Source organism: Branchiostoma belcheri, unplaced genomic scaffold, assembly GCF_001625305.1.
Source record: "Branchiostoma belcheri isolate BF01 breed outbred unplaced genomic scaffold, Haploidv18h27 scaffold108, whole genome shotgun sequence".
NCBI classification, from domain to species: Eukaryota; Metazoa; Chordata; class Leptocardii; order Amphioxiformes; family Branchiostomatidae; genus Branchiostoma; species Branchiostoma belcheri.
In genome coordinates this window covers 206,426-223,514 of record NW_017802469.1, presented here as the reverse complement: position 1 = coordinate 223,514, position 17,089 = coordinate 206,426, and the positions used below count along the sequence as shown (strand labels likewise).

Below are 17,089 nucleotides of genomic sequence, written 5' to 3'. Positions count from 1 at the left end.
CAAATTGTTGATAATTGTGTCATGCTTCAATTTTCTAAGAAATATCTCTTCTTCCAACACTTAGGCATAACATATCCCTTTTCTTTTGATTAGTAGGTTATGTAATCTGTCACAGAGCAAGACAGATGACCACAAGGGCGGCCATGAAACTTTAACTTGTTCAGGCTAATGGCTTTATTGATTGTATGGACCAGGAATAAATGCACAGACACCTCGGGAATCGATCTGCCTATAACTGATGAATGGATTGTGAACAGGGAACAGTAACTGTAGGGTACAACTGACATGTATCATGGAACCAAACTGAAAACTAGAAAGGTATTACTAACATTTGCAAAGCAAATGCATAGTGTTCACCTTCACATATGGCTTGCTCTGTTAATTCTTACTCAAACGCATTCATGTAATATACAATGTATATGGTCAGACAGGAGCAAAAATCCCTCCTGCTATAAAATTGCAACATAATGTAACCCAACACTAGTTACCATGGTGACAGACAGTCTGGTTCAGGTCATTGACCTTATTCCTTTGGAGAAGAAGAAGAGGAAACAGAGCAAAAACAATGTTTTCTTTCAAATTATAACTCATAAGATAACAATCTTCAAATGATTGACAGCCTTAGATTAGTTAAGTGTGTGAAAAGTCTGCTATAGTACGAAGCACACAGCCTTGCCTCAATCAACGGCATGCCTAATACATGTAATTATATAGACCTGTTATGATGGGACCACTTTTTCTATAGACTAGTTTCATTGGCACTGCCATACTGAGTTCAATGAGGCAGGTATAAATGTTGGACATGGCATTGATTTTTACTAACATTAGAACTGCCAGCCGTAATCGGACTTGACAAGTATACAAGGCAATGAATGGGCGAGGATAACAAATGCCAAATGGGTGAAAAAAAGCGTGGGGAAGAAGTTGACCTTCCAGCTGCCTATCCCCATAACCAAGGGCTACCTTAGCATGCTGAAGGTTGATATATCTGTTAATTCTTACTCAAACATTCATTATGTATATGGTCAGACAGGAGTCTAAATCCCGCCTGCTATAAAATTGCAACATGATGTAACCCAACACCAGTTACCATGGTGACAGACGTCTGGTTCAGGTCATTGACTGACCTTATTGGTTTGGAGGAGAAGAGGAAACAGAGCAAAAACAACTTAACAAGCTGCTAGGGGGATCAAACTAATGTCACATCTTCCCAAGCACAAGAGCTATCTACCACCCAAAATTCGTGACCCCAGCATGTCCAGATCGCGAGATATCAAAACTGGACTTTCTGCTGCAGTACCAAGGAAAGCCGCCAGGGGGCTCAAAATCTAATCATTTCTAGGTCTCATCGAGACCTACCCACCTACCAACTTTCATGACATTATGCATGTAAAGCTTCTTGAGTTATGCTGTTCACAAACAAACAAACAAACAAGCAAACAGACAAATGCCGCTGAAAACATGTACAAGACCTTCTTGGCACAGGTAGTAATTGAATCAAATTGAAACATACATTTGCACAAGTGGCACAATAACATCCCCCCAACTTGTGAGAGTAGAAGGGGGGCCTGTATTGGGGGTCCTGACAATGCTCTACGCTAAATCATGAGAGCTTTCGATTACGCTTTACGATAAATTCCAAGCGGCTACAACGCATTACGTAAAACTAAAACAGCGAACATGCTCTAAGCAAAATGTGCCAATTACGCTTTACGTTGAATTAGAGCTATGCATCCACGCTCTACGTAGAATTAAAACGGCCGATTACGCTCTACGGAAAAGGGCATGCGGGCCCCCTGGAATGTGTCAAGGACGGGTAGAGGAGGTTGTACATGGCGTGTCAGTCTGTGACAGTGATTCCTGCTGCCTGGCACCAGTTCTGATTAGTGCCACTGTGGAGTGTTGACAGACTGTCACACCTCAGACACTTCATTACTTTCACTGTGTCACAGGCACATGTCACTCCATGTAACAGGTAACTTTTCGGACCTCTCAGTAGGTCACAAACATGTGGGACTATCACACATTTATGTCATACCTGGGCCGCAAATACATTCGATACTGGTGTTCTGGACCGGGCTGTACTTTACGGTATGGCCCGGGCTTCTTTACATGTACGGCCCAGGCTTCCAATTGTTCCATAGAATGATTCGAATGTGCATGCCACTTTCTACAATTCGAATACAAAATTTGGACGTTGGAATTGACGTTGTTGCATTTCTGGGGTTTAGGGACACCAAATTTTCGCTCATTTCGCATTGAAAGGCGTGTTTTCCTGGGTGGGTATGACATAAATAAAATTGTACAACACGGTGTATTCCGCATCACCCTCGGTCCCAGCCCTCCCACGGATCACATCCCGTGTTGTATTCTACATGTATCTACCACAAGCTCTCGAATTAGTGGGGTATGTTTTCTTAAATCATAAGGATAGATCTTACAAAAGTTGCCATACTCTTGTTGTCAGTAAAGATTTACATATGATATACGCTGGAAGAGTTTTTGCCCAAAACAAAAAAAGCTAATAACAAAAGTCACTCGTGCTCACTCACTGTCAGGTTTATCGTCTGTTGTTCCCTGTATTGCGAGGGTTAGACGTGCTTGTACATCAATACACTAGTCAGCTTTCTAAAGAGTCTACTTTGTACTTGGCCATACTGTACTGTACATGGATATAAACTATGGACTTACCTTTCCAAAACAACAGGATGAACTACAATTAGTACTTGCCAATTTCTCAGAACGTCCTCCAAGACTTATAGCAGGCATGACACCAAGTAAACTTTGTGACCGAAGTAACAAGCTATGATTTTGAAAGCGAATGGCTGTGGCTTGCGGTTAGCCACTATTGTTTCACCGTGGCAGCACTCCCAGAGTATTGCGAGGGTTAGATATACTTGTATATCGATTGCTAGTCAGTTTTCTAAATAGTCTACTTTGTACTTGGCCTTACTGTACTGTACGTGGATACAAACTACGGACTTACCTTTCCAAAACAACAGGATGAACTACAACCAGTACTTGCCAATTTCTCAGAACGTCCTCCAAGAGTTACAGCAGGCATGACACCAAGTAAACTTTGTGACCGAAGTAACAAGCTATGATTTTTAAAGCGAATGTTAGTGGCTTGCGGTTAGCCGCTATTGTTTCACTGTGGCACTAGTCCCAGAGTTTAAGTTATAACGATCCACGTAATGTTGCGATAAGAGAGTGTCTTGGTTCATTAGCTGAGGGAGGGTCCCGTGTTTGTCGGAGTCGTGGGTGAGTTGGGTTTGAGATGGCGGGTAAACACGTTGAGGGGACCCCTCACCTGTTGGCTGTGATCTACATCAGTTGACATTACCACACCTGGGGGAACAGGTCAGCTGTCACCTGCATCACCCACACAAAAACACAGCATGGGCTGATATGGGGGAGGCCCGCATGCCCTTTTCCGTAGAGCGTAATCAGCCATTTTAATTCTACATAGAACATAATTGGTGCATTTCGCGTAAAGCATAATTCACCATTTTGATTCTACGCATTAGATGCGTTGCAGCTACCTGGAATTTATTGTATAACGTAACAGGGAGGCTTCCTGAATTCAGAAATACGTACATGTAGGTGGCTCTCAAAATTTAGCATAGAGCGTTGTCAGGACCCCATGCAGGCCCTCATATGGTGCATTTCACACTTGCAATGGCATATCTCACTATTATTGTAACAATATCTACAAATGTCACAATTACTTTACATCTGGGACCACATTGTTGGCACTAACACCTAGTTTCAGTGCACAGTGAACCAATAACACCTAGTTTCAGTGCACAGTGAACCAGTAACAGCTTTACGTTATAGGGCACAGTGAACCAGCCATAATTTCCCTAATGAAAATGACAGACGGTCATCGAAACGTCAGATCTTGTTAAACAAGTGGTTGTGAATAAAGAATTTGCTATTCGCGTACCTGAAATTATTTACCGTCTTTTAATATTCTTTCAATGTCCAGTCACATTTTACTGCCCAAGAAGATTGACAAAATCTGGTCTTTACTGACAGGCGGTCACTATAGACAGTTTTCTTATGCTTGTGTCAATGGGAAAACTACCAAAGAGTGGCCACATTGGCCAGGTGGCCCTTATGTAGAGGTGATAACTTTTAGAAGTTAAACACGTTTTACTGTAATTGAAGAAGGTAGCCCCATAAAAGACTACCAAAAGCAGACCATTGCCTACCATTAACTTTCAGAACTTTTCCTACCTCTTATCACTCCAGCTTGTTGAGTTGAACTTGAAGCCATCATGCCTGTGACTGTACCCGATAGATAAAATCAAACTCCTTCTGAGCCGTGTATCGTTTCCAAACGAAAGGTCAACAGAACTCCTCGTAAAGTTGTCAGGACCAAAAATCCAGTCAGCTAAGCCACCCCCGCCTTGGGTAATAGTTTGACCCTGGAGTTCACCAACAGGACTGTTTACAGCACCAAACTTCTGCTGACTACTTGAGTTATGGTCGGAGTTTGGAGAGGGACTGGGGTAAACAAGAGATCCAGATCTGGTCAAAGTGGTGCAAAGTCTGGCAATTTGGGTACTTGAGGGGAACTGTTTTGTTTCCAAACAAGCTGAAGTGTGTTGGGATTGACCTTTCCAGAGACAGGGAGGCCAGAGCAGACTTCGTTGATATTGTACACCTAGGAGGGGGCCTGCATGCCCTTTTCCGTAGAGCGTAATCGGCGGTTTTAATTCCATGTAGAGCATAGACTGACCACTCTAATTCAATGCAGAGCGTAATTGGCGCATTATGCGTAGAGTGTAATTCGCCGTTTCAATTCTAGCCACTTGGAATTTATCGTAAAGCGTGATCGAAAGGCTTCCTGAATTCAGCATAATACGTAGCCGGCTCTCAAAACTTAGCGTGGAGCATTGTCGGGACCCCATGCAAGCTCCCTAGGTAGATGACACACCCACTCATATAAGAAGGGGGGAAACAGTAAAATTTGGCAAAAACAGAATCAGTAATTGGCCAGTAGAGTGGGTTGCAATAAGGGTAACTGTCAACTTGCACTGGCAAATGAAGCCTATAGTGGCCAAACTCCCCTGGCAAATTAGTCAAATTATTTGGCTAAATTCTACTACTTTTCAGCCACTGTAGTTAGCTTGGTCAAGACTAGCTATAATAGCCCTACCCCCTAAAAACTGAAGGTGTGTGGATAGGGGAAAGTTACCCATATTAGGACTAGACATTACCAGTGTCCTGATGGCCACTGACCACTAAAATTTATGCTGGGACAACTAAAAAGACACTTTGGGACATTTTTGGGACAATAGAAAAATAATCAACATCAGAATGTCAGCCCATGTGGCACATGTTCGAATTCTGGCTTTTGGCCCCAGAAAAGCCCCCCAAATTTGTCTACTCTGCAATTATAACGTGCCTGGGAGTCAGAACATCAGCAAAAAAAATCATACATACTTCCCGAAAAACCGACAGTACATACTCACATGCTGAGACAATAGGAAAACAAAGTTACTTTCGAGGCTTGTATATTATGTATCCTATGAGACTGCCTTAGCAATGTGGATGCAGTACAACTCTACATGTTGATACAAGCAGCTATCATGTTCTAACTGCAGTTGTTGAGACCGATACTTAGTTCTGCCAGGTGAACCATCCTTACCTTTCACGCCTCATAAACAGAACTAAAGGCTACGGGAAAGTGGGTAAAATTGAGACATTAGCTTCTTCATAAACATCTTTAGGAGAAAATGGTCCATTTCGCCTAAGGGGGCATGCCTGTGCCAAGCTGCTGGATACTAACGTTAATGTTTGTGTGCGGAAACACAGTCTGGAGGTCCGGAAGAAAAAGCAAATTTTCTCTACATTCCAACAAGTTGGCAACAACTGACTTTCAGTTGCTGTTGGTCCTTACTGTTAATTCGCCATTTGTGTGTCGCTGCATGAAAGATTAGTACTGCTACACAAATACTTAGCAACTTGTTGTTGTTGTTTTTATTGCATAGACTTATCAACCATAGAAAGAGCTTATAGAGTCACAGACTGGTTAAAGATGACTAGAAAGGTAACATTTGCAAAGCATATGGTCTGCTCTGTTGATTCTTACTCAAACACATTCATATATATGGTCAAACAGGAGTCTAAATCCCTCCTGCTATAAAATTGCAACATGATGTGACCCAACACTAGTTACCATGGTAACAGACAGTCTGGTTCAGGTCATTGACATTTTTGGTTTGGAGAAGAAGAAGAAGGAGAGAAACGTAGCCAAAACATGATGTTTTCCTTCAGTAAACATAAAAAATGTAATACAGTATACAAGCTCAGAAGTTGATGCTACTGAAATTGATGTGGCGACCTTCCTGTCTTATCAGAAGCTACTAGTACTAACAGTAACAGATGGGATCTGTACACTCCAACCTAACCCTCCCAATGTCAGGAATTTGTTCTGTCTGTTTTTACTTCCACCTCTCTCCAGTCAAAACACCAGGTCAAGTGCACAAGGGTCAAAGGTTGCAACAACTCAGTCCACCTGCATAAATATCAACTGGTCTTGACTGAAGCCAACTGTGTTGCTGTTTATCAAAGCTCTTTCAGTGCCCCCCTCCCCTACTGCTGTGTACCTAAACCCACATTTAGGTTCAGGTCTGGATTCAAGTCCAGAGGTTTAGGTTCAGTTCCGGACTCAGAAGTCCGGACCTAAACCCATGGCATATACAAAATTGCATGTTGACAACCTTGCAATGTTGTCTGGATGAAACTCTAGTAAGACCACATAACATGGAGGCCAACACTTGACGATGCCCAATGGCAATGTTTTCTTCATTTTGCAGCACGGACTTTGCAATTTATGGAAGGTTTTGGGTGCTTTGGAAAGAAAAGGGGTATATGACATGTAGTCCGGAATTGGTTCATGACTTTTAGGTTTTTTTGGACTTGAACCTAAACATTTTTACAAGTCCAGAACTGGTCCAGCGAACCGGTACACAGCACTACCCTCCCCCTGAGAAAAGATATTTTTCTACAGGAATAAAATGTGCTGTAACATGCAACACAACTTCTAACCTCTAACATAATAAAGGTGACTCCACACCTTGAAATTGGCAACTTACTGAGGTAATTCACAAGCTGGAGGTTAAAGTAACTGTCAAGTAAAGACTGTTCAACCTAGAACATTTATGTGGTCAAGTCATGTAAAAAGTGAATAAGGGGAGGGCATATTGGTATTGTGAAGTTTTATGGGCCATTTGCCATGAAAACAGCAACTATTTCAGTTGAACAAAACTCAGCTGCTTGCTACAGTTGCTTTTCCTTCAAATCTTACGAGGGAAAGTGCTTGTTAAATAGCAAAACTGTCCTCTTTTTATTTGACATCAAATACACATAAAAACTTTGATGTAAGTATTCCATCATGAAATACCTCTCTGTATAATTTCCTATAAAGAACACAAAATCCGAATGATTTCTATCAATAAAAAAAAAGAACTTACCAACTCGTAATTAACCGGAGGAACACATGCTGTCATAACCTGCAGAAACACAGGAAGAAAACGGGTTAGATACAAAATTTTGACAAACATTTATACCAAAACACACAACTAAAGTTCAGCTACACTGGGGAGCTTTTGAGACGCATTTTGTCTCCTCTTCAACCTGGTTAAGATCTCATCTTGGAGTTCTCTTGTCCTGTGACTTGATGGGATAATCACGTGACACGAGACAGTTATGTACGGCCCTGGAAACAGTCTGGCCTCCAGGCTATGGTCCAGGTTAGATACAGAAGCTACAGTCAGATAACAAGAAAGTACCTCTGAAAAACATTCATACAATCCCCTAGAATAGATCACGAACACATGTTGACGTCCTTTCTGTTTCATTTGGAGTACTAGAGTTCCCCGATCTCATACCTTCACCAAATGATGTTAATCTTTATGATCATTCCCTCCTGATCTAACAAATAGGATCCTTATTTTCATGAATTTTATCAATTTATCATATTCTCAACCAAAAGACAGTCTTATCTTAATAACAATGCCATTCTAGCATTTCCTCATAAATTATGCGAATGAGGTCCTGATTTGAATGCATTATGTTTAATGATGTTAACCTTCTAGTTTCTAGTTCTTCAAGGTCTATCACAAGGGGTGCTGTGATAAAATATCATTGAGGGCATGTTGGTCCCTAGCCTGGGTGCCAGACCCACAGCAAACAAGGCTCAAAGTTACCTGCACCTAACTTTGAGCCTAGTGTGTTGTGGGTCTGGCACCCAGGCTAGTTGGCCTTCAGAAGCTGAGGAGCCAGCCTTTGTTTGACCCTGGAAACAGTCTGGCCTCTAGGCTATAGTCCACTGGTAGTGGTAAGTGTTCAACTACCATGTAACTCTTTCAGTGAGGGCAGTATGTAGGTTGTTGTTAGCTCACTACAAATCACACTGCCTAAAGGTACATTTTATACACCAGCCAAGGCCAGGGATGGAAACAGTTTGTCACTCTTCGTTAACAATTACCACTTGCCTAAAGCAAGGGACATCACTCACAAAATGGGTTACGCTTACAAAATGCTTGATCTAATCTATGTATTTTGTACCATTCATAAAATCAACATATGCCTATACAACCCCTGATCTAGCCAATGTACAGTCCATCCATGGGCTTAGCATGTCGTCAAAACGTACTGCGCCTGCGTAAAACCCAAATTTTCACTGTTTTCGTTGGATTTTTGGTCAACGTTGCATCAGAATTTTGCCTGTTGCAGACGATATTTTTTCCGACATAACATTTGGAAACTACAGACAGAGTGTTAACCTTACATGTATATGCGCGAATACGACCTTATATGAGACGTTCTGCCGAAGTGCTATGCACAACACATTACGGGTTTCGCGCAGGCACAGTACGTTCTGCTGATGTGCTGGCTTAGTGCAGGTTAGGTGCAAGTAGACATCAAAAATACCTGCACAGCTCCAATTTTACCTGCACTAATCTGCATATGCAGGTGGTATTGTAAGCCCAACTCTATAAATGAAAGAAAAATATAACCTCCATACAGCTCATTATGTATTATTCAAACTAGGCCGGCATTACAGTACCATATAAAACCACTGACGCGTGTCAGATTTGTCAAAGATTCTTCCACCCCTGAACTTGAACATAACTACCGGTAACAAGCCCTGCTTTTTATCTTTGTTCCGTTAACATTTCCTAATTCGCGGATTTGGCAGGTCGCTTCCCTAGCACAGCAGCCGGAACAAAAATGCTGCATAAAACCAGATAAAAAGTTATTAATTCCAAATGGGTTTCTAACGCCTGGCACGGCGATATCAATAATTAATCGGGAGTCTAATCAGCCCTGGCAGTGTTATGAATAGAAATAGGCTTATTCGCCAACACGACCGTTAGGCCACAGCAAGTAAATTTTATGGATGACATCATGCAGCGCACACATTAATTTTCACCTGATTTTGGAAAAAAAAAAAAATTTGTTCCTTTCTCACAGTGGTCAACATGCCAAAAATGGGTAATGTCTGTTGCCATGCCAGAAGGTGGATGGCAGATAACTATGAAGAGAGGAGACAAGACAAGGCTCTGATTTAATGTTTTGTTTCTTACTTTGATGCAGTGATATGTGATGCTGGCTGTGTATATGTGATGCTCCCACTGAATCAAAACCATTTGTACAATGATTGAGTCAAAATTTAAAATTGTAGGAACCTTGTTTCTTTCAGCCTGCCTTGTTTTTTTTTGCCCGCTCGTATTAGATTTGGAAACTGAGGAAGATGTCATCCATAAAATTTACTTGCCTTGGCCTTATAGTTGACTAGGCCAGGCCCAGGCCTGATGATGATGTATTGGTGTAAGGTTCACAGCTATTGATTCCGTGGTTTAGGGCCTGAACGCTGAATGATCGGCCAACAAACGGGTCTACCCGCCAGGCACGTCATCCCGGGGATACGTTTCACGCCACAGCACGCATTCTTAACCGCCAACAACTTCCTTTGATGGATTTCCAAATCTCAGCTGAAACAAGCGGAAATCCGGTAAAAACATGTCGTTTCCCTACAAAAAACATGTCATTAACCAAGACAGTGACAAATGTGAGACTGGATCCAAGAGAAAGGGGAGGTAGATAAAAATCATCACCAATTTAACTTACCATAAAGTTGTCATGAGCAATATACAAGTTTTATCCCATATGTTCTCACACATACTGTAAAAGTACATTCTCATCCCATCTTTCCTACGGTAGAGTCTCATAGTACATTTGTTTCTTGTTATATAGAAGTAGATTCTATACCTTGTGTCTTGTACAATTGCTGTACAATAAAGTTTATTTTTCTAAAGCAGGGCTCAAAATTCCTTTTTGGGAACAGGTGCACTTTTATGCACCAGCTTCAAACCCGACCCTCCTCCCGATTTGGCTAAAAGGTCTAGACCCATCGGCCGGGTCAGTTGGTAGCGCCTATAAACCCCCCACTGTTACACTACTCCCCCTTTTCTTTTCAAGATTTGTCCTCGAATCTTCCGAATTCGACATCCCTGTAGCGGCACTCTTTGCCAGAACTCCCAGGGCCGGTGTGGGAACCACTGTAAGAAACAGAGGCAAGCAATAGAAACAGAAAGAGACTCCTGGTCCCGGGCCGGGGTTCAAACCCACGACCAAACCCGAGCACTAGCTTCAAACCCAACGCTCCTACCGATTCGGAAACCCCCCACTGTTACACAAAGACAGATTGATGGATCATCTGCTGAATGATCTAATGATGGAGGAAATGAATGGAGGAAGAAGGACAGATGGAGAAACAGAGGAAGTGATGACAATGGTTCGCGACATCTGGTGTGGTCATGGGATGATGGAACACTGATCAATAGGGGACAGTTCACTAAACACTTAGGAAGGGATTCTGTACTACTGTAGATCGTTTGCAAGGAAACGATAAACCTAATTTCCCAATAGGAAAGGAAAAGATGCAGTTAGTGCTGTGTACCGGTTCGCTGGACCAGTTCTGGACTTGTTTAGGTTCAACTCCAAAAAAAACAAAGTCAAGAACCAATTCCGGACTTATTACAGAAAAAACCCATGTCACATACCCCTTTTCTTTTCAAATCACCTTGCAATGTTGTATGGGCAAAACTGTGGCCACATAACATGGAGGGCGACGCTTGACGATGCCTGATGGCAATGTTTTCTTCATTTAGCAGCACAGATTTTGCAATGTATGGAAGGTTTTAGGTGGTTTGGAAAGAAAAGGGGTATGTGATATGTTTTTTTTAGTCCGGAATCCGGAACCTGAACATTATTACAAGTCCGGAACCAGTCCAGCGAACCGGTACACAGCACTAGTAGTGACCCTGGTAGGTAGAACAGGGTCATACCACCATATAACCCAGCTATCAGCCTTTATTAACACCTACCTGCCAACCCATAGAATGCATGACAATAAAGTTATCACCCTGCTATAATTGATTATTGATTTTTAGGTAGACTCCAGATTATCGTTGTTCTGTGTTGAAGCCTTTTTTCTTAAACCATGCCTATACTGTAGTTTTTTTTTATACAAGACCTCAATAGTTGCTAGTTGTAATTTCAAAACAGAATTTCAATCAAATTCTGTGAGGCTTCTGACAAAGGAAATGTTCAAAAATTTATAGATAGACCCTAAATGATTGTACTGTATTGAAGCCTTTTCTCTAAGACTATACCTATACTGTAGTTTTTCTTTTTTTGTTTTTTATACAAGACCTCAATAGTTGCTAGTTGTAATTTCAAAGCAGAATTTCGATCAAATGCTGTGAGGCTTCTGATGAAAGAAGATGTTCAAAAATTTATAAGAACATATGTAAATGTGTCTCAGCATTTTTCACTATCATAACTTGCTGATTAAAAAGTAAGATACAAAAAAGTTGTTTTTTTTTAAATGAAACTGAACTGAACCACACCAAATATGAAATATGGAAGCGATTTTATGGCCTGTAATTTTTATGACAACCATTGCATAAAGGATCCGCATAATAAAATGCGCTGTAACTTTTACAATTTCATCTGTTCTGCAATAAATGATAATCTTTTGGTCAAAGATCAAATTTTTACACAGAACGTTATTCTACGGAACATTTACTGGTAACAATAACTAACTTCAACTTCAACTTAAAGCAATTATAGAAAGAACACAATTCCATGTAAGCATTGTGACAAAAATGTGATATAATAAACCCTGGCAATATGTAATAATTCATAAACTCGAATAAAAAGGTAAAGCAGGCATCCTCAACTGACTCATTTGTAAGTCATATCTGCTTTATAATAATAATAAAATGATATAATGTATAATGTATTTAAAGAGAGATACACATAAGTCTTGAATCCTAAAAGAAAAATATGTACATGTAGTACATTTTTGCATACAAATATACTTCAAGAGAAACATATGGAAGAGAAGAAAAATATAGAAGAAAAATACTTGATTGAAACGCATGGAAGGAAACTACCAATTTTCTCCAAACCCCTCATATCTCATAGGGGTGATAATTATAGTTTGTTTGCATGAAATGTTTCAATCAGGTTGTATACATATCATTTACATAATGACATACTTCAAATCCTATTGACATGCTTCAAAGCTTTTAGATTACTAAATTTTACTTTACATTTCTAGAATATATTACTTTTAATCATAAATAAAATTTCCTCAAATTTTCAAATCTGTCTTATAGCTCAGTCTAGACAGAAAAGTTATATCACAAAACTGCTAACTAAGGCCCCTGTTTCCCTTTTATTAATTCCTACCCCCTATAGGGTAGGATATTCCTGGCTCCATATGGAAATACATTCCACCCCCCCCCCCCGGAATTCCCCTTGGCTGGAAAACAGATAATGGGCCCATGAACACAGAGGTAAATATAGGGTCCCCCTGTACAAATAAAGACCTAAAAGGTTGTGAGTCGGAACATCAGATTCTCTGAATTCCCTACTATACTTACTTAGAGTTAAGGACCAAGTCAAGGGAACATGGTTTAGTTTTTAAGTGATGCTTTTTGACTTCTGTAAACTTTTATCAATTCTATTGTCAATTTTCAATCGACACATTTTTGTAAGCTTCACATTACGCAATTATTATTATATTATTACATTATAAGATCAATAAGGAAATGATCAAAGGGAGATTTTTATATTCCCTTAGTATACTAAATAGTCAGTAATAATGTGGCCAGTCATAATATTTATTGCAAAATTCTGTTCCTATGATTTTCATTTTTGGTTATCATTATGTGCCTGTGCCACAGAATATTTCCTCTGATGGAATACTAAAAATAAGTTTCTCAAATCATATTTAATACACTGTCAAATATCTATTACTGATAAAAAAAATATGGCCTTTTTTTCTTTCTTCTCTTTTATCTTTTACTTCCTGATGCTTGACAAAATGTTCCATCTGACCCAACACAGCTGCTAAAAAACGACCTGACGTCTTCCTAATTTGCCTAATTGCTCAGGACTTGACACTGCTGAAAGGTCTCCAGATGTAAACATCCTCCAGTTGTGACATTCCCCGTTGAGGGAAATGGTCCAGCCCTAAAGAAACCAGTGCAATCTGGTCCATCAAAGTGCCCCCCTCCCGCACTCCCCCGGGACAGACCACCAAAGATCAAGGCAAAAGATGGGTCATTAAAAACTTCATAGACTTCTGGAAACAATTTCATCCGGCTATACAGGAATCATTAAAAAGGAATTACTTGGAAATGGAACAAGAAAGCACCACATTTTGTCTAAATCCCAGCTCGAAGATTATAAGTAAGAACATATGGCATAAAACAACACTTAAAACTTGTGATCTTGAATTTAAAGACTACTGTAACAGTTTCCTTTACAATATGGAAGAGATTATTTATCTGCTAATACTCTTTCACCAGGACAAAACTGTTCCATGGAGCCTTGAAATAGAACCTTGCTTCCTCTGTGTCCTTTATCCATTTTAGCATGGTTTTTGTTCCCCTGAAAACCATACAGGTCACTAGGTCAAGTTGATTTAATGCCCACTTGCCCTTGCAAGACTTCATGACCAGTGGCTTGGAAACTTTTGAACAGATCCCCCCAAACTGGATACAAAAGGCTAGTACTGTGTACCTAAACCCACATGTAGGTTCAGGTCCGGATTCAGGTCCAGAGGTAATAGGTTCCGTTCCGGACTCTTAAGTCAAGACCTAAACCCATGGCATATACAAAATTGCATGTTGTCAACCTTGCAACGTTGTCTGGGTGAAACTTTGGCCACATAACATGGAGGCCGGTACTTGACGATGCCCGATGGCAATGTTTTCTTCATTTTGCAGCAAAGTTTTTGCAATCTACGGATCCGAAGGTTTTAGGTGGTTTGGAAAGAAAAGGGGTATGTGAAATGGTCTTTTATGGTAATAAGTCCGGACTTGGTTCTTGACTTTTTGGACTTGAACCTAAACATTCTTACAAGTCCGGATCCAAGTCCAGTGAACCAGTACACAGCACTACCAGTGTGCTATCGGTCTGGCACCCAGGCTAGGTCCTGCCTGGCTAGACCATTGGTGAAGAAACCTTGGGCTGTCTTGTTAGCAGTGAGGTGCTAAACTGTTCTGTGACAATTTGTTGGTTTAAAAACACAATAGAAGGGACCGGGGCAGCTCCTCCTACTTACAAAGAAGCTAACAAAATGATTGACATTTTCTCTGTACAAGAAATCGATCATCATACTGGTACAAAAAGGATAGGAGGCGAAAACAGTTACAATGTGGGAGGTTGAAGCGTTATATAAACACCAACAGTAAATAGAGGCATAAGTACTTACCAGTAATGCTTCAGTAAAACAGTAAAAGACGATTTACTGAAGATTTACTGAAATTCTACTGTTAGTAATTGATCAGTACTAACAGTAAATTTTCAGTACTGATTTTGCCAAGGGTAACAATGTGTGGAACTCTTACAGTATATTCAGATGGGAAAAAAGAGTACACTACTATCTAAAAGTAAAACTGACCCTAAACAGAAACTAGAGCTACAAATCAAGAGAACAATGAAACATGACAGGAAAAATTGACCTGACTTGGGTTGACCACTAGTCAGCAAAATGCCACAATTCCCCATAGTAAACCTCTACTCTAACTTAGTCTAAGCTTTAAATCACATAAATCACAATCTGAATTTATAATTCATATTTCATCTAAAATTTCATGACAGCATAATGTGGATGAAAATAACATCATAAAAAATGCGACTATTTTCTGATAAAAATGGCTCTGAAAATACATTCAGCAAAACGTTTTTTTCCCGATATCGTTTTGATGAGCATATTTTTAATACCAATTTCCAGTCATGATTGCTGCATAAATTGTAGAAGGCTAGACAATAAAAATTTCATATCAAACATTTCCCACACATACAAAGAAGAGTGAATTTGTTCACAAAGTTGACAAACTTTTTACCTATGTGACACTAGGAAACCCAAATCTGCTGCTAGTGGGCAAACGAAACTCACTACATCTACAACAGCTCTGACTAGAATAATGACAATAAAATCCATGCAAATTTGACATGGAAAGATAGGGACAGCCATTAATAGCCTATGTATCCCCATGGAGATCAGTGCAGGCTGTTAGGGCTCCATTTAAATGACTGGGTATTTTTCACATACTTATATGGGGGCCTTATCTCATTTCTGCAATTATTCTCAACCAGGCATCACATCCCACAAAGCCGCAAGCCTATTACTTTAAATATAAAGGCATGGGGATATGAATAGTAGGTACTGGTATTACTATCTGCTCTACAAGCAGAGGTTACTGGTTAGGCCTGTTTTGGATTTTTAAAAAGTTTTTGATGTGTTTTGTCAGGGTTTCTAGGGGGCCTGCATGCCCTTTTTCATAAGGTGTAATCAGGCCTTTTTAGACTCCGTAATTCGTAAGCAGCCTCTGCAAAAATCAACGTAATTCGTAATAGTAGTGTACCTTAGCCGCAAATCGTTGTAATCAGCTCTGAGAGTTTAACGTAAATTTTTCGTAATTCGTAATCACTAACCCCCCCCCCCCCATGCAGACCCTCTTTTAGGTGTTTTGTCAGGGTTTTCTATTTTGTCTACTTTTCTGTGAGTATCCAGGATAAAAAAGAACACATAGAAAACAGGCTTATAGCCTCTGCTTTGAGGGTATTACTACCTACATGTATAATAGTGTTCTATATTGAGAGCATTACTGGCTATAGTAGTGTTCTATATTGTTGATACCGACTGCTGAGCTGATTTCTGTCAGCCTGGCTGAATCAAAGGGTTTTGTGTGGACAAACCACAGCCACATCTTTCATTAGTACTAACAAAGACGTAGACTTCCTGACGCTGATCTTTGCAAATTATCGCCGGGCACTGGCCGTTACTGTTTACCTCAGGCCCGCATCTCTGTAAACATCCTAAAAGGGGTCAAAACGCAGGGTTTCAACAGTCACAACATCGGGAATTGTGAGAAACCGGCTTTGGAAACACAGCCTTAGAATGACTGCCATTTTTGGTGCAAACTCTTGCCAAATACAGACTGTAAGTCTAGCTGGAGCCAAAATACAATGTGATCCGATCACCCATTGTCTAGTGTAACTTTGAAGTACAAAACTTACAATCTGATTTAGGTATTCTGGTATATTCTAAAATGTCCAGTGTTATTTCAGGCTATCAGGCCAACTATCAGGTTATTTCAGGCTATCATGACATCCCATTATGGTTAAAACTATTATTTAGGAACAAAATCAAGATACATGTGTACAAGTCACAATAGTGAAAGTAGCAGACAATTCAAAGTCAGAATCATCTGATGCAAAATCTACAAAATTACAAAGGAAGATGTTCACCATTACTAACAACCCTGTCAAAATCTCTTCATGCTAACAAAATTCCTGAAATCAGTTGGGAGTTTGCTACAACCCCTTATCTAAGGACGATAAGTCCTGACTCTTAACTGGGATGCCTTCACTGTCAAAACAGTTACAACAATATTGTGGCCTTCTTTGAATCCAAAATTCAGAGGAAAATAGAAAAAAACCTTGTGTCAGCATTCGTCTAAGAATGGCTACCATTATATTTATGAAA

At 40.2% G+C, this 17,089-nt stretch overlaps 1 protein-coding gene across 4 annotated transcripts in view; it reads right to left on the bottom strand.

The window, feature by feature from the left end:
• The window catches only part of LOC109480657 (tensin-1-like), a 128,407-nt gene that overhangs the window by 76,301 nt on the left and 35,017 nt on the right, over positions 1-17,089 (bottom strand). For all 4 annotated transcript variants that reach the window (XM_019782910.1, XM_019782889.1, XM_019782897.1 and 1 more), the window contains one exon: positions 7,485-7,523. In XM_019782910.1, the coding sequence (XP_019638469.1) occupies positions 7,485-7,520 (36 nt within the window). In that variant the 5' untranslated portion in view covers positions 7,521-7,523. The remainder of the gene's footprint in view (positions 1-7,484; positions 7,524-17,089) is intronic.